General features: G+C 49.7%; 1 protein-coding gene and 1 long non-coding RNA gene across 4 annotated transcripts in view; one reads left to right on the top strand and one right to left on the bottom strand.

Moving 5' to 3' along the window:
• Positions 1-1,412: 1,412 nt before the first annotated feature.
• Positions 1,413-21,373, top strand: LOC105486244 (paired like homeodomain 2). 3 transcript variants are annotated; one of them, XM_024794246.2, is made up of 5 exons: positions 1,413-1,651; positions 5,424-5,479; positions 5,952-6,089; positions 17,389-17,594; positions 20,069-21,373. In XM_024794246.2, the coding sequence occupies exons 2-5, from the start codon at positions 5,434-5,436 to the stop codon at positions 20,630-20,632; spliced, it is 954 nt and encodes a 317-aa protein (XP_024650014.1). In that variant the 5' UTR covers positions 1,413-1,651; positions 5,424-5,433; the 3' UTR covers positions 20,633-21,373. The 3 variants fall into 3 exon arrangements, with proteins under 3 accessions (XP_024650014.1, XP_024650015.1, XP_011747304.1); XM_024794247.2 differs by lacking the exon at positions 5,952-6,089 and having other exon boundaries at positions 20,069-21,371; XM_011749002.3 differs by lacking the exons at positions 1,413-1,651; positions 5,424-5,479; positions 5,952-6,089 and adding an exon at positions 15,664-16,506.
• Positions 18,071-21,661, bottom strand: part of LOC139362341 (uncharacterized) — a 31,156-nt gene continuing 27,565 nt past the window's right edge. The window contains exon 3 of the long non-coding RNA XR_011621087.1: positions 18,071-18,473. This is a non-coding gene — a long non-coding RNA (uncharacterized lncRNA). The remainder of the gene's footprint in view (positions 18,474-21,661) is intronic.

Consider the following 21,661-nt stretch of genomic DNA (forward strand, 5'->3'; position numbering starts at 1 on the left):
CTGTGTTCCGACACTTTCCAAAAACATACATTAACAGGATGCCCTTGAGATTGAAAAAACATTGTCCCATATGCCTGGCAGAAGCCTTCACACCTGGTCCTCCAGGCGATTTATATGTATAGTCCTTCCACTCAAAGGCAGGACAGAGCCAAAATATCCTGCTCACTACCGAAATACACGTCTTTGCTCAAGTCAAGAAATCAGAAAATCAGGGTTCAGAAGTAAGGCACACTTTTCGGGTGAGAATATCCCCTGTAATTTCACATACTCTCTGCTTTACAGGAGCAAATGTGGAGTTGAGGGAAACTCTCTCCCCCACCCCCACTTCCATCCCGTGCAATTTAATACCATCCTCGCCAGGAACCTTAACCTCGTCATTTTAAAAAATGAGATATCCGTGACCCAGGGTGAACTTGTTGAATGTAGGTACAGCAGAGGAAATTCTAGACTCTATGAGCGTCTGAGCCTTGTCAAGAGCAAATCCTTCGTGAACACTGGTCAGTGCGTGGCCGTGCCCACCTGCGCGCCGACACTCTCAGCGTGCCTAGTCCACCCGCCTTGACCTCGGGCGCGGTGTCCCGCTAAGCTGGGCCCAGCGTCCCGGCCTTACCCAGCTGACAAGCCTAGCTCGCTTGCTCACGGTTGTGGCCCTCCCACCCTCTCCCACTAGCTCACTCCATTCTTCAGATTTCTCCTCACTCATCCTCTCCCATCCCCATCGCGCCCACCTCCACTCCCGCCCTCTATCGGTCCCTCACTTTCCTCCCGCTGCAGTCCCTCTTTGCTGTGACCTCTTTCCTCAACTCTGCAGGCCTGAAAGAAGGTCACACACGCACGCTCACACCCACACTCCACGCGCCTCGTCCCAAACAAACCCATGCACATTGTCCTTTGTTCCGTCTCTTTGGCCACTTTCCCTGTCGCTTCCTCCCAGCCCGTCCTGATTTTGCTCCCCAGAAGTGCTTTTCTGTCTCCCCGCTGCCCTGGCGCTCCCCCTCTGATTTATTAAGGCTGCCAGGTTGGCGCAGATTCCTTTTTCTTCTCCATCCCATCCTCGCTTCTGGTCCTCCTTTCCACAGTGGGAGTCCGTGCTCCTGCTCCTCCGTTGGCTCCTAAGTGCCCCGCCCGGTCCCCTCTCCTTTCGCTCTCTCGGCTCCGGCTCCCGACTCTTCGGGCCGCCGGCCTCTGCTTCCCTCCCCTGCCTCGTTTCTCGTCGCCCCTGCTCGCTCCCCCCGGCGCTCGCCGGGGCGCTGTGCTCGCTCCTGTATCGCCAGCCGCGCAGCCGGGCTCGGCCGGCCGCCCGCGCGCCACTGTGCAGTGGAGTTTGGTGGAATCTCTGCTGACGTCACGTCACTCCCCACACGGAGCAGGAGCAGAGGGAAGAGAGAGGGATGAGAGGGAGGGAGGGGAGAGAGAGTGCGAGACCGAGCGAGAAAGCTGGAGAGGAGCAGAAAGAAACTGCCAGTGGCGGCTAGATTTCGGAGGCCCCTGTGCACCCGTGGACTCCTTCGGAACTTGGCACCCTCAGGAGCCCTGCAGTTCTCTCAGGCCCAGCTTTCGGGCGCTTGCCGTGCAGCCGGAGCCTCGGCTCGCTGGAAATCGCCCCGGGAAGCAGTGGGACGCGGAGACAGCAGCTCTCTCCCGGTAGCCGGTAAGTGGAGGCCATCTATCCCGCAGGGATGTGAGATAATGCGAGTCTGGAAATTTGTTCCACTTCGGAGAATCTTCACCGTAGGTGATTTGTGGCTTTTGGGGCTACGTTTCGCCCAAGGTAACGCAGTTGGCAAACAGACCTTGCAAAGCCCTGTTCCTTTCGTCCCCCGACACAGACACTAACAATCTACCGGGTGCTGAAGTCGAGTGGGAAGCCCGACCATGGCTGGCATTTAAAACGAGGTATCTTCCCTTAAATCTCGGTGCCAACACTGCAGGAACAAATCCTCGGGCCAAGGATTAGCATTCGCAAGATAAAGGGCTAGGTACAAAGTTTCAGCTACTGGAAGATTAGCCCCTTTCCCATTGTTATCCATTGGAAAAAAAAAAAAGAAAGAAAGAAAGAAAAGAAAAAGATTCCATCTTAACTGGCAGTTAGTGACCTCTCAGGCCCAAGCGAATTACCTGGGAGCCAGGCCTGGATGCCAAGCTTGCACCATTTCTTTGGATTATAACTCCTTTAAATTGATCACCAGTCAACTCCAATCTCGCACTTCAGGAGATACATTTTAAATGGATGCAGAGAACTATTTTCCAACTGGAGATTAAGAAAAAAAAAATCGGTTCTAAACCTCAGAAATATGTTCTTCTTTTCCAGTTTAATCACTTTACTTTTTTAAGCAATTTAGAAATCAAACTATCATAGGGTGCTGTGATTTTTTTTACTCTTTTGTGTGAGTATTGTCTTACTAAACTAAACGGAGAAAACTTTTACTACTATAAATTTAAATATCAGAATTCATACATTCTAAAATATTTTTGTGAAAAATTAATCTGATTTAGAGAAATTTCCTTGCATTCCTTTTAGTCCATCAATCAAAACTAAAGATGCTTTTATCACACAAAATATCATTTTGGCAGAAATCCATCTAAAATTCAAATACCAATAATATCAAGAAAACAAAGCACATAAGCAAAATAAATTGAAGATTTTTGTTGATGTAACATGATCATACAAGATTTCAACAATCAAACTTTCCCTAAAAAATTAAATAGCCATTTCATTTATGGATGTTTTACTTTAACTCAGCAAAATTACACTTCAATTATTTAGGTGCTTTGTTCCTTAAGTTAAGCGTGTTTGTCTTCAAATGTTCCTAAAGCACTTATATTAATTGGTTATAAAGAACGCGTACACATGGTAAAATACGTAACTGAATTGAGCAGTATTTTAATTTCCTTAAATAATTACTTACTACAAATTAATTTACTGGCTAATTTCACAATTTAGTTCATTTAAAACACATGCTCCTGTGCTGTTTATTTTTAAACTTTCCATTAAAGATTTTGTTATAGGGTAACAAAGTGAACGAAAAGAGAGGAGCTGTGAAAGGATTTGGGATTATTCGAACTGTATTTTTCCTGCACTTTCATTCTTGCAGCAGTCATCAGAAATTATTTTTAAGCAAATTATTTTATTTCTTAGGGCTTGCCTGCCTGCTTTGCCATGGTTCCGCGTCCTCCATTAGCCGTATAGTGCTTTTTGCGTGCTCACAATATAAAACCCAAGTTGGCCCAAACAAGATTCCTTGGCATATACATTCCAACCAGAACATGAACTTTGGGAGTGAGAACTACCTCCCATTAGGAAAAGTCTCCCATCTCAATTTGTAAGATTAGCCATTGAAGCCAGTACCGAAGTCTGGCAGCCAAATTTATCAGAGACGACTTGTCTTGATAGGGCAAGTTTAAGGATCAGCAGGCGGGAGTTGGGGGTCTCTCTTTAAAAAATTATTTTCCCCAGTTATTTAGACTCAGTTCTTCTAGTAGGCCTGGTCATTAAATGAAGCATAAAAATGCAGGTCTCAAGGCTCATTTTGACTGCAAAATAAATCTCCAAGTCACAAGGACATGTAGGAGTGAGCTAAGGAACACGCCTTGACCTTCTTTTCAGTCCTTAGAGTGGAGCTCTGAGTTCTTGAAGATTTGTTTTGTATTGCTTTGTTTGGTCTTCAGCACTGAAGCAGGAGGGAGTGGGGGGAAGAATGTGTAATAATTGACTGACTTTACACCGAGCAACCCAATCTTTTTCTTTTGTATATTTCATTCTTTAAAAAAATAAATAAATAAAAACTATTTGCAGTTACCATCTGCAGTGCTCCGGCTACCAGCTAATAATGCAGCCAGTTCAGACATATAAAAAAAAAAAGATTATCGAAATGATGATGACATGCAAATTTCCTCTGAAATTATCATAAGTAAACATTTGAAGTCTGGACTAATAAAATCCCATCTGTGTTACTTCATATCGAGTTAGTAGAAAGCTGTGATAATGAATTTTGTAATATCTCACGAACAGACATCTCAATCAGGGACTAATCCTGTGATTTTACTGCAGAATCACTAAATCTGGAGCCGCCAAACTGCTACTTCTGGGCCCACGGGCCCACAAGGATCGAATCGGCAGAGTCCCCGCCCGCGTTCTCGCTAGCGGGTGGGGGAACCTCCTGGCGGTCCCCACCCTGAATCCCCACGCCACAGCGCCAGGCGGCCCCGCCTGTAGGCAGCAACCTTGGCCAGAGGCTCCCAGGGACCCGCTCCCTTCAGGAGAGGCCGAGACGCAGGGAAACGCGACTCAGGCCACAGGCAGGCCCACAGCTCCCTGCCCCGCCTCTGTGCCTCCGCCAACCCAACAATGCCTCCTCCCACCCCAATCCCGGCACCCGCGCGAAGTGGGCCCTCCGGTCGCCGGCGTACCCTGGTTAGCGTGGAGAGAGGCAGGCGCTGAGATCGAAGGGGCCTAGGGAGCCCTGGACCTTCTTTTCTTCTGTCTTTAAAGCAACCGCGGCTCTTCTACCCACCCGGTGGAGCCCCTCGAGACCCACCTCTCCCAACTTGCCTGTGGCAAATAAGGGGGAGCGCGTTAAATGCTTGGCTTGCTGCGTTGTGGTTGAAAACGTGAAAAAGATTTGGCTTGCCCGGGAGAGAAAGGGGGAGAACTGGGTAGCAGTTATACCAGAGTTCTTTCTCCGTCCTCGTCGGGCAGTAAACCCTCCAAGAACGTTTGCCCTGCTCTCCTCAGTCTCGCTCAGTCCACCCGGTGTCTCTCTCTCTCTGCGATCTTAAATCATACTTTAGGGTAAATAAATGGCCGGGTTAGTATCTCTAGGAGAAAGTGTGGCTAAATATGGAAAAGCGGCTCCTGATGGATGAGAGGCCCGAAGTCTGCTCGCTCCTGGAACAACCTAGGCCAAGAGCCGGTGCATTTCAGAATTACGGAAAACCGAGAACTGCTGTCTAGGACAGGGGCACGTTGGCTCTGACTTTGTACAAATGTTTGCTGAGCTCCGACTAATGGACAAGCACTGAAGGGTGGTCTTTGCATACAGCTTCCCAAAGAGAAAAGTCCTCTCCACCCACCCACTCCTCCTGCCATCGCGTTCAGATAGGTTCTTAACCCCAGCACCGAGATTCTTGAAAGTAGGTCCACAGCCTCTCCAGCACACTGTGGCTTTAGAGTCCTCTAACCTCTGGGCCCTTTTGCGGCAACTCTGGAGGGAGATCCCCTCTTGATAAAGTCTAGATGTCATTGGCCCGAGGCTAGGCTGGAGACACTGCTGCACAGACAGAGACTGTCAGGTCGGAAAAACACGCCCGAAGGCTAGCACACAGGAGGCGCCTAACAGCTAGTGTAACGGGTAGTCCCATCTGAGCCCTGCGCACTCGATGGTCGCCGCTTCTTATAGCCTTCCTTCTCTTCTGTTTTGCAGATAACTGGGAATGGAGACCAACTGCCGCAAACTGGTGTCGGCGTGTGTGCAATTAGGTAAGAGCCCCCTTCTCCTGCCCGGGTCATCGGACGGGAGGCCGCGCCACGTGAGGGCGGCAAGAGGGCACCGGCCCTGCGGTGAGGCCCCAGCGAGGGGGGCTTCCCCGAGGGGCCAGCCTGGGCAGGAAGGAAATCAGAACCAAATCGCCAGTGACCTCTCTCTGTGGCGGGGCGGTGGACAAGGGGACAGCGGCGCGCTGTATACCGAAGCCCCCCATCCTACTCCTCCCGGCTGGAACCGCGGGCAGCCGGGGAGGCGCAGAGAGAGTACGCCATCCTGCCCCGGGTTGCCAGAGGGTCCGGGGGACTGGGATGCCGTCCGCTCTTTCCTCTAACTGGGTCTTTGCTCTTTGTCCCTCTTTCTCCTCCGGCCTGCTTCGCCCCTCCCCCTCCTCCCGTCCCCGGCTCCTTTCGGCCACGGTCCGGGGCTCCTCTCTCCGCACGTGGGGCGGGCGCGCGCGTGGCCCAGGCGTGCAGCCGGCGGCCGTTGAATGTCTCTTCTCCAAAGACTCCGAAATCAAAAAGGTCGAGTTCACGGACTCTCCTGAGAGCCGAAAAGAGGCAGCCAGCAGCAAGCTCTTCCCGCGGCAGCATCCTGGCGCCAATGGTAAGGCCGGGAGGGAAGCGCAGGCCGCGCGCTGGGCACCCGCCTCTGGGACTCTGGGCCTCCGGCGAAGCGCAAAGAGGCGAGGCCGCCAGACCTGGCGCGCCTGCTGCTTGAATTTAGACACTCGGCCTCTGGGTGGGACGGGAAGCAGCCGTCCCAGGGACGTTAATTCCTTTCCCCAAATTATACTGCACTCCTGAGACCCAACACCTCCCTCTCGTTCTCTCCCTGTGGTCTGATGTCCTCGCACTCTCCAGCAAACCTCGGCGCCTTGGCTGGCGTGGAAAAGTGGTCCAACAGCGACCTCTGTCGCTCGTCATATCCCACTGCGCCCAGCACCACCAGGGCCTACTCAGCCCCTTAGGCTTTCAGCCACGCCCCACCCAGACTTGTGGGTGCGCGGTTTATCGCGGGAGGCAAACACGCGAAACTTGAGTTGGCGAAGGTTTGCTTTGGCTAGTTGAGGGAGGGGAGGCGGGCTGACAATATTCCTGCAGAGCTGGAGGGCAGCCACTGTGCTTAACAGCCCAGGGTAGAATGGAGGTTTGCCCCTGTCGAAGCGAACCTGCCTGAAGTACTGGTTGCCAGACCTTGGGTTTTGGCGATATCGTTGCTTGATTGGCTGGTTTCACTCTTGAGGAGTCGAGGGACATTGCCAGAGGAGGTCTGCAGGCTTAAGTAAAAAGTTAAAAAAGTCTCCAACCTACGCCACAGGCCTTTCCTGAATTGAAACTTGTTCTGTAGGGGGGTGTGTGTGCGTGTGTGTGTGTGTGTGTGTAAGGGATGGAGGAGGGAAGATGCCTTTCTTTTCAAATACATGGGGGAAAAAAAACCCTCAAATTTACTGTTCCTCTATTTTCCTGGCTCCGTAGTAAATAAGTGCCTAGCCTTAGGAGGCTGTTGACCTTTGATAATGTGAGCAGATAAAGCTCCCCTCCCCCCACCACAGCCCTCGGCCTCTAACCCCCTCTTTCCGGATTAAAGTGTAAGAATGCAAATGTAATATGGGATGGAGGGGGACGATTTGGGACCCCGGCCAAAAAAACAAATCGTATTACTAAGAAGAAAACAAAGGTCTTGCATTGGAGTTTCCCCGTGAATCTGAGAGAAAATGATCATTTGTTGAAATGGAGCGTCTAAATTGATCTGGTGCTTCACGCCCGGACACTGCACTCCATCGCCAGTCGCCCTGCTGGGCCAGTTAAACGCTCACTTGTCCTGGATTAACCCCATGGGGTTAAATGGGGGCAATGCAGAGATAACGTCGTGTGATTTCTGTCATTTAGATTGTGTTAAATTCTTCTTCTGTTTGATAATCGGTAGTAAAAATAAATTATTAGACCGTAGTATGTTTGGGATATGGTTAAAAATCAAGAGCAGCGATGACTTCTGGGGAGAATGCTTTGTGCGGGCTCAGCCCTGGCTCCGGTCAGACTAGAGGATCTCCTCAATCTCACTTCGCGCAGCGCGGGCTTGCAGTCGCCAAGCCGAGGCTGACATTTCTTATTGTGCGGGAAGCCAGAGAGACACAAAATGTCTCCTCCTTCCCCTAGTCCCCACCCCGGGTTTCCTAGACATGGGGAATGCATTCTGAGGACAGGTGGAGAAGCCTACGGTGGGATGGGGTCCTCGTATGTCAGCAGGAAACGGCTAAAAGCCGAGGAGTCTTGCTTGCGCCAGTCACAAGCCGGGCAGGCGCCCCAGTCGTTCTCTTTCGGTAACTAGCTAATAAAGAACTAGAAATAATGAATGATTGCTTTCTTAACCATTACTTTGAGGCCCGCACTATTTTAGTGCACGTGAAAGGCTCTTCCACTACACTCAATGTGTCTGTTTTCTACTTTTAGACCGAAAAGAAAAATTGCTGCCCAAACACGTTTAATGCCATTAATTAAGAAAAGGCATGTAATGAGAAGAAATGCTGAAAATCTTGATTTAATTGGCTTTTAAGGAACTAGTAGACAAAACCAAAAAAAAAAAAATCACACATGAATGGGCAAAGTTATAGCACTGCTGAAGGAAAAGTTGACGGAGTACCTATCCTTCCCTGATTATAAGTTAACTTATGGAATATCCAAAGTCCTGGCCACAGCCTGCTTGTAAAACAAAAGGATTTATTTCTTGTAGTTTTTTAAGTTTTTCTTTTCTTTTAAAGAGAAAAAAGTTCACAATGACATATGATTTCTTTAAAGGGCTGTGATAGTCTATAACGCTACCCTCTCCGCCTCTGCTCCCCAACCCCCCAAAATACCATGTTCTCGTTAAAGACTAAACATTCTGTATAGGCAGAGTCCACCTCTAAGCCGTCCAGGCTCTGCCTTCCTTCCCAAGTGAGTCCCAGTCTCCTTGATACCCATTGGGCGGATGCCCAGCCTGGATAGAACCCCGAAACGGGGGTAGCACGAGAGCGACTGGAGACCCCTAAAAGCCAGAGGTTTGAGAGGGTGGACGCAGCTAGCAGAAGATGGTGCAGAAGCCAGTTGAGAATGACCCCCTAGAGTAAAGAGGCCTTTCATTGGCTTTTCTTGCTTTGGGGGTCCTGAAAGGTGCCTTCATCTTGTGGAACTCATAAAATGGTCTTTACCTTCAGGAGGAGGACGGATTGACCCTCCCCTGTCACTGGCTCAAAAAGTTTCAGGGCGGCAGCTCTGGGTTCGGTGCTGAAATCGGACTGCGCTGCAGCCCCTTTGGACCTGACGCCTGTTCCCCCGGCCTCCCCCAGGAACACATTGTTAAATAGCTTTGGCCCAGTGGATGGGCTGAAAGTGTTCGACGGAAGTCTCTGGTGTGCACAGACTTCCTCCCTCTGGGAGGTGGGCTCCACGGCCCGTTGTGGCACCTCCAGCCGCGACACACACCTTCACACGCGGCAGCAGCTCGGTCCCAGCCTTCTTCGAAGGACCTGGGTTAACCCTGGCCGCCTCGGCGGCCGCAGACTTCTCTCCGCCGCCCCGCCCCCGCGCCTCTCATTCAATCAGCGAATGTTTGCGGAGCATATACTACGTGGACTCCTCATATACCCCCCTGAAAGCAAATAATCCCGTTTTCCTCGCCGTTATGAAGCGATTTTAATCCTAACACGGACACCAGCGAGATCAACCCAGACCATCTGTAGCAAAACGCAAAATGGTGGTACGTGGGTTAGTGACCAAGGTCCTGAGCCTTGTCAGAAGGAAGGGGATGTGTAGAGAAAAGGTGGAGAACTCTAACTGTGGCTAGCGCCGAAGGGACAGGTGCTTGCTGAAGGGGGCATGACGCTTGAGGAAAAAGCAACGAAATAGGGGTAAGGAGAATTTTTACATTTTCTTTCCTCCCCCCGACCTCCGCCATCCCATTCTCCCCTCTCCCTGTCCCCCCGCCCGCCCCCAGGCAAATCTGCAGCTCACTGGAAAGGTGCCCCACCGCTTTGTGGTTTTTCACCACCGGGGGAAATTGTACCAATTGTCCGAAGGTAGTCGGTCCCTGCGGATCCCTACCCGCAAAGGTGGTCTTTACAGGTCGCGTTCCTCGCTGCTGACTCGGTACACAAAGTTTCTTAAGGCTGGTTCGGCAGTTATACAGCACCGCCCGCTGCTAATATATGCAGCAGTTGTTAGAGCGGCTCGGGGGAAAAGGAAATGTATAACGAAAGCTTATTCGTGAGCAGGAATATACTAATGGAACAATCTGATGTCTTCTTAATCCTATGTAAAAAGCTTTGTCGTCTTCCTAATATTGACTGAATGGGTAATTAATGGCTCTTCATCTAGGCGAATACCCTGTAATCCAAGATAGGCAAAAGACAACAAGCCCAAGGTAGAAGACAAAAGGCCCAACTGCAGCGGCGTTTGCCCGCCTCCTACCCCCCAGGGTCTCTGATTGGGAAAGTTTTCTCTCGGAGGAGAAAAAGGCAGGAGTGGGAGAATATATACCTTCCATTTCGGGGCTAGACTTCACCACAGCACCTGACCAACCTGCTCAGTTTTCTGTTACTCTGTCTTTCCACCTCCAGTCCTTCTCCCTGCATCTTTTTTTCTTCTTAACTCCTCTAGGATGACCTCCTACCACCACCGCCATTATGGTCCTAATAACCTTTCCCCACAAACCCCACGTCTTTCACTTCAGCAACCAATGAGGCCCTTTTCTGATCCAGGAGGAGATTCCTTTCTTTTAGAACCCGATACATACAGTTTTTGAGAGCTAAAGTAGTTGGTAGGGGAGGAAGAAATTAATAGAAAGGGAGAGAGCATACAGAATTGTGTGTATATGTTAAAGAGAGACCAGGAATGGCAGAGTCAACTTCTTTGTGAGGATCTGACAGGAAGAGTGTCCAAGACTCTACCAGCATGTTTTTAACAGGCTGACATTTTAATTTAAACCTTTAGAAGTAATATATTACTTGGGTTACTACAATGAGGTGGGTTCACTTTTTTTGTCAGCTGACAGCTTTTAAAATATTATTTCGCTAGGGAAATAAAAGCTTCATCTCAGATTATAGGTGGGTATTTTTGGATTTATGTGATTTATGGTCACCATGACAACTAATGCTGAATGTTAGCTACCAGCATGTCTGGGAGAGAGAAAACAGAAAGAAGGAAGAGCAAAAGAAATCGAAAAGGGAGATGGACATGTGCTGGAGAGGGAAGAAAAGAGAAAAAGAGAAAGATAGATGAGCATTTAATCCAACTGTTGTTTAAAAAAGTGAGAGGGGACTTCATTTAGCCCCTTGCCACTTCCTTCTTTCCTGACCTGGATAACTATGCTCGATTTCATATTCCACCCTCCTTTCCCCTTCTTCCAACACATGTGCTATACCATTCTCCTTATCTTACTTAGTTTGGCGAGTAGTTGCATTCTGGAGATTCAGTGACGCCTAGGAAAACTGTGACGGTAACATGCAAATGTGAGGAAGCATTAACAGCATGTTCATAGAGTGATTCTAGCAAATGCCCCCTCCTCTAATCTCCCTTCTGTTCCCCAGGCCAGTGTGAGGTGGTAACTCCCACTGCCATCTGAACACTGTTTCCCCAGCTAGTTACCCCAAATCTCAAACGGTTGAGCAGCTAGAGCTGTGGGATGGAAGGATGGGTACCATTTGCAGGGACCCAGAGAGGGTGGCTGTTGCTCAGTATATCTACAGAGTTCCTATTCAGAAAATAACCTTCCCCTTTTGACAAGTCAGAGCTTTTTAAATTCCATTTAGGAAATGGGGAAAAGGGCAGCTACAGTGAAACTTTTAATTTCTGTGTTATTTGGTTCCGTGGCTATGAGGGGTGGTGGGTAGTGGACGGTTTTCAGCTTGGTTTGTATGCAGAGAAAAGCCAGATAGTGGAGGGGGTAGGGCACTTCTCGGGCAGGGTGCAAGGTCTCCATCTGACCTCTGTGCCTTACCAGGAGCTCACACACTCACGCCTATCACGTGGCTCCAAGCTGAGTCCAGGCAGGCCTTGCCCTTGAGCTGGCTTGGGCCAGGCAGGACTCCCACCCCTCTAAGGCCTGACAGCTCAGGGAGATATCTGATTAAGCCATCTTCCTGGTGAACTCTGAAGACAGACTCTTTCCAAAAGTCAGAGATCACTTGGTTGAGTCCCAGGCCAGACCTGGGTCATTGATACGGAGAGTTTGGCAGCACAGCCCATCCGCTCACCACCATGGCCACAGGGACTTTGCACAACTAACACTGAAGATTGTGAAATTAAATAAGACTTTAAGACTGCTAATCAGTGGTAAATACCAGCACAAAACATGGCTGACCCCGTGTCACACATTTCCCTCCTCTAGGGTCTTTCTTTGAAATAATAAGCAAGAAACCCCAATCGAGACAACCCCTGATGTCTCTGAGACTCAAAACCTCACGCCTGCACTGGGCTTTCCTTCTTTGCTCCACGTAAGCCATGCAGCACCTCCAGTTTTCCTACAAGGATCCCACTGATGTTCTCCGTATTGGAAACTTCTGTGTTAGAGGCTGAACTCATAGTAATTTCTAAAACCAATTAAGAAGAACTTAGCCAGAGGTCACAGTAGTGCTATAATCACAAAATGCACAAGATTTCTTGACTTCTGGCCCCTTTCTCATCTATACTGCCTATGCCTGTGCATCCACAAGTCTTATGTACATTAAATCTCTAAAATCAACCACCACCATGCCACAGAGTTTTCACTGGACAGTGTTTCTTAGTTCCCACCACACACCTCCTTTTCCCCATGCAGACTTATCAAGTTGGTGTCCTGCCACACAGGGAGCCTGAGAAGAATGTCACCCAATAGCCGCTGCTGTGAGTGTGTAAAGTGATTAGGAGATTAGGAGAATGTTGAAACTCCTGCTGGAAAAACGCAAAGAAAACCCTCACTTTGAGTCAGTTGTTTACAGAGCCAGTATGTGTGTGTGTGTGTGTCTGTATTATAAAATGGATGTGAATATATATACAAATAGATATGGTTTTGCTTTTACTGTAATCTGAATTCTCTAGATAATGGTCTTTATTCACCACTTGACTTCAACGGGTCCACACAAGTTAGGACTCCTTATCTTTTTAGGCATCTAGGCTGCCTGCTGATCCCCAGTGCTTCCAAAGTCTCCCACACGTTGGTACTATGAGGAGCGGTCACGTGCCCTAGGGTTTTTCAACCACTTTGGAGGCTGATTGAGGTCCTTCATACATGTATATTTGCCATGATGAAAGTTCCATCAGTAGAGTGGAGCCACCAGAGCTTAAATCAAAATTCTGTGGGTTTATGAGAGACGGGTTTAGAAATCTATATGGCTCTGTGGAGCTTCTCGGCTTTCTAAAATAAGACATTAACACCCAAGCTTCCAAAAATATTTGCAGCTCTGGGGTTTGAATCTTGAAAAACAAGGAGTGAGGGGCTGTGTATATGAACTACAGTGGAGATTCTTTTCATTCTTTAATGTGATGGAGTCCCTTCATGAAGTGAAGCTTTAAAGGGGCATGGTATTGTGGGGACCAGAGCCATTCTGAGGTTTAAAAGAAGAAACTGGAATATGATTAGTAAACACATTGGGCAGAAAAGAGCTGGATTCTTATTGACTTAGTTATAGGTCATTGGCTGGCAGTGCGATGGGAGGAAATATTTACTTTACACATATACTTTATGATCTTGGGGGAATTAGAGGAAATTCAATAAGAAAATGGCTAGAAACATTTAAAACCCTTATTTAAAAGACTTAAGCAAATTAGAGTCTTATCAGATTAAAAACCACTACAAATGTAAGAGCATTGTCTTCAGTGAAATGCTGTGGGGTCTGAGAAGGAGATTCTCCGCCAAATCTCAGGGATAAAATGCGTCATTTAAGCACCAGATAATGAGCAGAATGTAAATTAATTTAACCTTCTTTACCAACAGGCTGCTGGTGTAATGTGTATAATTTAGTGATAAGATTGCAGGACCTAATATAGCTGGATGTATGCGTCTCAGCTAATGCAGACCTGTCACATGAGGATGTGTTCCACTCTGAGCAGGTGTCTGTATGTGTGGAATGGGGTAAAGTGGAATAAAAGGTTAAAAGCAGAAATGCAGATTTAAATCTTACTATGAAGAAATTCCTCCCTTGCAGCTAAATTGCTCTTAAAGTGGGATGATACTGGTGAAGAAAGATTGAAAAACAGTTCTCATTTGGGTCTTCGGACTACAAGTTTAAAATGGGGAGGAGTTGCAGACAGGGTTTGGGGGTGGACAGGGCAAAGGAGAGACACATAAATTGCAAATATATTTGTAGTCTGCTTCATCCACTTTGTTCCACACTGAATAAGTTTCCCAATCTTGTGAACAAGGACAAGGAGGGAGTGTTTTAAAGATACTTCATGCTGGCATTGCAAATCATTGACTGTAACGTCAAACAAATACACATTCAGAGATGATAACACTAACTCCACAATAAAACAATCGCCAGTGCAGAAACCCAGGGAGATTAGTTTGTCCTCTCCAGCTGACCTATGCTGGGGGACAAAAGGACTTTCAAAAATTATTTTGAATACGTTTGGATTTCTTTCTTTAATTTATTTGGAAATTAAATTTACTTGGAAACAGTGCTATAAAGAGTTGATGTCTCTAAAGGTGATTTTTTTGTTTGTTTTATATAAATAAATAAGGCTTTGCTTTTCCTAGTTGAGAGCTGTTCTAGGCTTTTCGCCCTTAGCCCACACACACCCCTGCTGCCTGCTTGGACTTTAACAGCTGAAGACGGCCTTGAGCTTACTGGGAAAAGAAAAGGACTGTTAAAAATTATCCTTGAGCCGGGCGCGGTGGCTCACGCCTGTAATCCCAGCACTTTGGGAGGCCGAGGCGGGCGGATCACAAGGTCAGGAGATCGAGACCACGGTGAAACCCCGTCTCTACTAAAAAAAAAATACAAAAAATTAGCCGGGCGCGGTTGTGGGCGCCTGTAGTCCCAGCTACTCGGGAGGCTGAGGCAGGAGAATGGCGTGAACCCGGGAGGCGGAGCTTGCAGTGAGCCGAGATCGCGCCACTGCACTCCAGCCTGGGCGACAGAGCGAGACTCCGTCTCAAAAAAAAAAAAAACAAAACAAAAAATTATCCTTGAAATTGGTTATTTGGCAACATTCTTAATTGTATGGAAATTCATTAAGGCATATTTCATATATAATTAGCTCAAGGTTGTTGATTCTACAGGCTTTATGGATTTGAATCTGATTGATAATAAAGTAAACAAGAGAGTCGAATTTAAAGCGTGCCTCTCTCGGGTTAGGACGAGCTTAATACAGTGTACAAGGAATTTGAAAGATCTAGGATATGTGTCTTAATCAACGTTAAGTAGAATGGATAAGCTTTCAGCATTTTGAAAACGCTGGGTTAGTGTTTCTATTCTATTGTGTGTTTTCTGTCTCGGGACTAATAAGCATCACAGAGAACGTGATCTGAGGCGACTTTTTATTCTTGTATAAATCCAGAGTGAACCACCAAACAGTTGTTCGTTTAAAGTCAAGGTAATTTTCTTTTGACGGGTCCATTTGCTTCTCAATTTCTAATTTATTAGCCTGCCTTTTCAGGGCTGTCTTCTTTGCAATTAAAGTCGAGCTTCTTCAGATTAGCGCAGCATTCACTTGACAGGCTGTTTGGAAAATTTAAGATCGGAGAGGTGATTTGTTACTGTTTTTCAAATTTTCTAATTTTAAGTAGCATGTCTCCTTTTTATATGGGGTAGGGGATTGGAAATGGATGTAGTGAGACACAAAGAGGGGGTTTGTTGATCCTTGTACCTTTCAGCCCTTGAACTTTCCACTCTCTTCTCCCAAGCCTTCGACTCCTAGCCTCATCTCTTCACCTTTGGGTTCGTACTAAAAGCCGGATCGCCTTGGGCTGGGCAGGAGCAGAATTCCCGGGAGCGTGCCTGTGTAGACCCAGTGGGCACGGCGAGGCATTAGCCCGGCCCCGCACTGCTGATAGGTGCAGGCAGGACAGTCCCTCCACCGCGTCTCGGGGCGTCCTGATTGGTGCGGAGCCACGTCACTCCCACCCAGAGAAGGGTCTGGGAGGAGGCGGAGGCGGAGAGGGCTGGGGAGGGCCGCGGCGGAGTGACGTCTGGGCACCAGGAAGCCCGCCTCTGGTTTTAAGATGTTAGGCCAACAGGGAAGCGCGGAGCCGCAGATCTGGTCCGTCGCTCGCCTGGGTGCCTGGAGCTGAGCTGCGGCGAGGCCCGGCTTCTGTTCGACCGCCCGAGGGGTGTGCGTGTGCGCGTTGCGGAGGGTGCGCTCCGAGGGCAGCGTCGTTGCTACAGCGGCTGCCGCTGCCGCAGGGGATCTAATATCAGCTACCTGTCCCTGTCACTCTTGACACTTCGCTGTCAGGGCTGCCGCGTGGGGGGTGGGCAGAGCGCGGTCTGCGTTAGCTTTCCTTATTGGAGGGGTTTTTGGGGGAGGGAGGGAGAGAAGAAGGGGGTCTTTGCCCACTCTTATTTCGCTTTGGAGCTTGGAAGCCTGCTCCCTAAAGACTCTCCGAGTGGTGCCCTTCTGCCCACATCCCATGTCTTCGTTTGCCCGCTGACTTTCGGTCTCCGGACTTTTTCGCTTGAGCCTTCCGGAGGAGACGGGGGCAGCTTGGCTTGAGAACTCGGCGGGGGTTGCGTCCCCTGGCTCTGCCCGCAGCGGGGAAACTCCGCGCCTAGAGCGCGACCCGGAGTGGACAGCGGCGGCTACGGGGGCTCGGCGGGGCAGCAGCCCAGGACTGGTAGAGCGGCGCGCTCCCTCGTCCATGAACTGCATGAAAGGCCCGCTTCACTTGGAGCACCGAGCAGCGGGGACCAAGCTGTCGGCCGTCTCCTCATCCTCCTCCTGTCACCATCCCCAGCCGTTAGCCATGGCTTCGGTTCTGGCTCCCGGTCAGCCCCGCTCCCTGGACTCCTCCAAGCACAGACTGGAGGTGCACACCATCTCCGACACCTCCAGCCCGGAGGCCGCAGGTAAGGCGCCGCGCCGCCCTCCAGACATTCCAGCTCAGCTGCCCCGCGCCACCCGCTCCCTCTCGCCCCAAGGAAGTCAGCCCCTCCTGGGGGAGGCGTGGTGGGAGTGGTCGTTCGCCTGGCTCTCCGCAGAACTTCCGGGAGCCGGAATTTTGACTACCCCGCATCCCTTTAGTTCTCCCTCGACCGGCCCACCTCCTCGGGCGCTAACGGCTCGAGCCTTTCTGCCGCCCTCTCTGTTCCTACCCTGGCCTCCCTTCTGTTTCCTGGGTCACAAAAATCCCAGCATCTCGATTCGAGGACCTTCAGAGGCCGCCCCACCTCTGTCCCTGTTTTCCTCTCGGCTTTCAGCTCCCGAGGAGCTCCACTCATTAGGAAATTGTCTGAAACCACTCAGAAATGCCCTTCGCGAAGAGGCATTACTTTTTTTCTTCGAAAGGGCCGGCGAACTTGGGTGCCCAACCGAATCCCCACATCTTTTCCTAGCCTTCCCAAACCGCATCGAAATCTGAGCTTTCTGCGAGGGGGGAGGGGGTCTGTAAGCCGCGCGCGTGTGCAAGTCCCAGGAGATTTGGTGTGTCTGCGCAAAGGTGTATAAATATACTTGAAAGCACAGGCTGTAAAAGTGAATGTGCCGCTGCAGTGAGATAAACATGTAAATAAAACGTGCGGCGCTGGGGGAGGGGAGGAGATGGGGCGCGGACACCCACACTCGCGCCTGCACACCCCTCAGGCGCAGAGCTCCTCGCGGCCCGGAGCCGCGGCGCGCACCCTTCTCCGGCGCCAGGCAGCCCAGTTCTTCCACAGCTTCTGCCGCCGGTCCAGTTGGCGTTCGCGTTGCAGGTGGGCATGCTGACGGGAAACTGTGTGTTTCGTTTTCAGAGAAAGATAAGGGCCAGCAGGGGAAGAATGAGGACGTGGGCGCCGAGGACCCGTCCAAGAAGAAGCGGCAAAGGCGGCAGCGGACTCACTTTACCAGCCAGCAGCTCCAGGAGCTGGAGGCCACTTTCCAGAGGAACCGCTACCCGGACATGTCCACACGCGAAGAAATCGCTGTGTGGACCAACCTTACGGAAGCCCGAGTCCGGGTAGGAGCCAGGACGGAGTCTGGGAGGGAATAGGGGGAGGATGTTGCGGACGTACAGACCAAGTAGACCAGGAGGGAATGAGGGAGGGCGCCGGTGGGGCGCAGCTTTGCAAAGGCAGAAGGCCTCGCGGCGGCCTGGTTGCGAGATTACAGTTCCCTCTCCGAGGCCGACAGGACTGCCGCCCGGGCGCAGGCTCCCGGAGCCGCACCGGCTCACTGCCCCGCCATCCCGCGACCTCACGAGGCGAGCTTCGTGGGCAATCCCCTGCACACGGCATTGTGTTCCTGGCTTTCAATTGCCAGACCAGAGCTAATAAAATCCCTACCAGGCCAAGAGCCGCGAACAGGCTCCAACCTGTGCGCCTTTAACAAGGAAAACCCGCCAGAGACACACAGGAGTTGGCCCTCCCTGGGAAACCTTTGTGCCGGCCCTGTCCCAGCTTTTTCCCTCCTGGATTCGCGCTTCTTACACTTTCTTTACGTTTTTTTCGGTCATTCAGGTCTCTCCCATACACCCTACTTCCTATTTTTGTGATCTCTGGGGGCCAAGTTTTAATACACAACTGCTAGTCCTCTTAGAAGGAGAAAGAAAAAATGAAAAAAGACTTTTCAGCTTGGTTTATTTATCTTATTTCAGGAGTTGAACTCTGGAGATCGAAACTCACACCCCCTCCTCTAAATTATAATCGTAGTTTTGTAAAAAGGGCTTACCTTAACTTTGTAGCAAATGTGTACTTTATGGATTGGCAAAAATGAGCTTAAATAAATTACCCAATAGCAACGTCCTGGTTTATGCTGGTCGGTGGAAGATTCCAAATTTGTTAGGATTCTGGAAGCAGAAAACAGAATCAAGCAAATCAAGCGGCATCCAGAGGCTTTGCTGTTAAAAGAAAAAAAAAAAAAAAGTTAAGTGCTCTGGGTAGGAAAAGTAAAGCCCCCAGTTAGAGCAGAGAAAACAAAAAGAAGAAAACAACAATGATAAAAAGAATAAAGACCAAAATGCTTTCCCAAATCAGAGGGAACGAAGACACTCTCTGGGTGGCATTTGTGCAAGGCATGAGGCTATGCTGGTGAATAAAAGGCCCGGAAGAAGTTGAAAATGGTTTTAGTTTAACTGCCCAGAGCCAGAGCTGGGTCCTGGGCGGCGTGGTTTTGAGCAAGGTCAGTCTTTCATTAGCTCTCTTGCGCATCAGGGGAACAGGCCTCTCACTTACTCTTCTCGCCTGGGCAAAGTTTAGATGGTCTGGGGTAGAAATGGCAAGTAATTAAAATAAAGACAGAGTCTATGGGTTTTCTGGGATCCTTCGAAAACGCCCTCCCACCCCGCCAGCTATTCCGCAGCTCCACCCTAGTGCTCTGTAGCCGTGGCGCTGAGCTCTCCTTGCAGCTGCCTCTCCTTCCAGGGCGGCTGCTTGTCGAGCCAAGTGGGAGTGAGGCGTGCTTTTTATAGCAGTCGGGTGCAAAGAGGAAGGGGGATAAAAAGGAAATCAAGAATGAAAGGAAAAAGAGAAAAGGATTACGCGGCTGGACCCGGCGGAGATGTGTAATGTGAAACATCACCGGTGTCAGCTCGGAGATCTCAGGCCAGGCCTCGCTCCAATACACAAAAGCCGCCGTCTGGGGCGACGGGCAGGCCTGATGTGGATTGGGAGCGGGGTTGCGGCTGGGCCACCGGACACGGGTGGGGGCCGGCCGGCCTGGGCGGCCGCCTGCAAAGCCAAACGACTGGGCTGGGCCTGGCGCGCGGGCCAGGCCTGTGGTGGGCTTAGGGTAAAGAGGGGACAGAGCGAAAGGAGGGGGAATCTGCAGAACTACTCTTTCCGGGTTCCCAGAGTTTAATATGCCAAGCTCCTGGAGTTAACGAGCTGACGGAGAGTTGGTCTTTTGCTCTTTATTTGGTTGTTTTGATAGGCGAGAAAGGGTGTCGGCGGCCTAGTCCCTATTAAGGGAGCACGTACCAGGAGGTGGGGGACGACAGTGGAGGTCAGGGAGGGGAGGGAGGAGTTGCGAGGGAGGAAGAGGGTCCTCTCGTGCCCTTCCAGCCCCTTCTCCTCATCCGTGGGTCTGTGGCTTCGGAATGGAAGCAACTTTGCAAGGTGCCCTGAGAAGGGTTGGAAATGCCTGCTGCCCTGCGTTTATTTTACATTAAGTGTTTTTGGGCCTGGGGAAAAGCCTGGCTGAGTGATCAAAACGGTCCGCAGGTCTCCATGCGTTCGGCTGGGGTTTGTGGTGTAGCTCCGAGTCCCAGCTCGCAGGCCAGAGCAGACCAGATCGCTTGCGGTTGGTGGAGACCCGAGCCAGTAACCGAAAGCTGGCCCTAGTAGCTTGGTGTGCAGGGCGGTGCAGTGAAGCGAGGCTAGGGTGTGTGAGTGTGCTAGCGTGTGTGTCGGGGGAGGGCGGGGGTTGGCCTCCGATGGAAGTTTTATTAATCTGCACTGTGGCATCTGTTTGCTCCCTTACCCCAACCGCTCCCAGGTTTGGTTCAAGAATCGTCGGGCCAAATGGAGAAAGCGGGAGCGCAATCAGCAGGCCGAGCTGTGCAAGAATGGCTTCGGGCCGCAGTTCAATGGGCTCATGCAGCCCTACGATGACATGTACCCAGGCTACTCCTACAACAACTGGGCCGCCAAGGGTCTTACATCCGCCTCCCTATCCACCAAGAGCTTCCCCTTCTTCAACTCTATGAACGTCAACCCCCTGTCATCGCAGAGCATGTTCTCCCCACCCAATTCTATCTCGTCCATGAGCATGTCGTCCAGCATGGTACCCTCAGCAGTGACGGGCGTCCCGGGCTCCAGTCTCAACAGCCTGAATAACTTGAACAACCTGAGCAGCCCGTCGCTGAATTCCGCGGTGCCGACGCCTGCCTGTCCTTACGCGCCGCCGACTCCTCCGTATGTTTATAGGGACACGTGTAACTCGAGCCTGGCCAGCCTGAGACTGAAAGCAAAGCAGCACTCCAGCTTCGGCTACGCCAGCGTGCAGAACCCGGCCTCCAACCTGAGTGCTTGCCAGTACGCAGTGGACCGGCCCGTGTGAGCCGCAGCCACAGCGCGGGGATCCTAGGACCGTGCTGGATGGGGCAACTCCGCCCGTGAAAGACTGGGAATTATGCTAGAAGGTCGTGGGCACTAAAGAAAGGGAGAGAAGGAGAAGCTATATAGAGAAAAGGAAACCACTGAATCAAAGAGAGAGCTCCTTTGATTTCAAAGGGATGTCCTCAGTGTCTGACATCTTTCACTACAAGTATTTCCAACAGTTGCAAGGACACATACACAAACAAATGTTTGACTGGATATGACATTTTAACATTACTATAAGCTTGTTATTTTTTAAGTTTAGCATTGTTAACATTTAAATGACTGAAAGGATGTATATATATCGAAATGTCAAATTAATTTTATAAAAGCAGTTGTTAGTAATATCACAACAGTGTTTTTAAAGGTTAGGCTTTAAAATAAAGCATGTTATACAGAAGCGATTAGGATTTTTCGCTTGCAAGCAAGGGAGTGTATATACTAAATGCCACACTGTATGTTTCTAACATATTATTATTATTATAAAAAATGTGTGAATATCAGTTTTAGAATAGTTTCTCTGGTGGATGCAATGATGTTTCTGAAACTGCTATGTACAACCTACCCTGTGTATAACATTTCGTACAATATTATTGTTTTACTTTTCAGCAAATATGAAAAAAATGTGTTTTATTTCATGGGAGTAAAATATACTGCATACAAATTGGTCTGGATTCTTTCTGCCCTCCTCTGTCACTAACTTGGCCAGGGCATCTCAGTCACTGCTTCCTAAACCAGTTTCCTCTGCCTGCCTAGTTAAACATACAAGGCAGCAATCCTTATTTAAATTTAGTAGAAATAAATTATAGCCATTCGTCAGAAACTAAAAAGAAAAAAAAAAAAAGGCATTCCTGGGGGGAAAAAAGGCTGCAAAATCTAATTTTGTCTCTCCAATTTTTCTTTGGCTTAAACCCAGGGGATTCCATTATGGCTAGCAAATAATATGAGAAAGAAAAAAGGAGAAAGAAATTTAGCAAGTCCATCAGCTTAG

This window comes from Macaca nemestrina, chromosome 3, assembly GCF_043159975.1.
Source record: "Macaca nemestrina isolate mMacNem1 chromosome 3, mMacNem.hap1, whole genome shotgun sequence".
NCBI classification, from domain to species: Eukaryota; Metazoa; Chordata; class Mammalia; order Primates; family Cercopithecidae; genus Macaca; species Macaca nemestrina.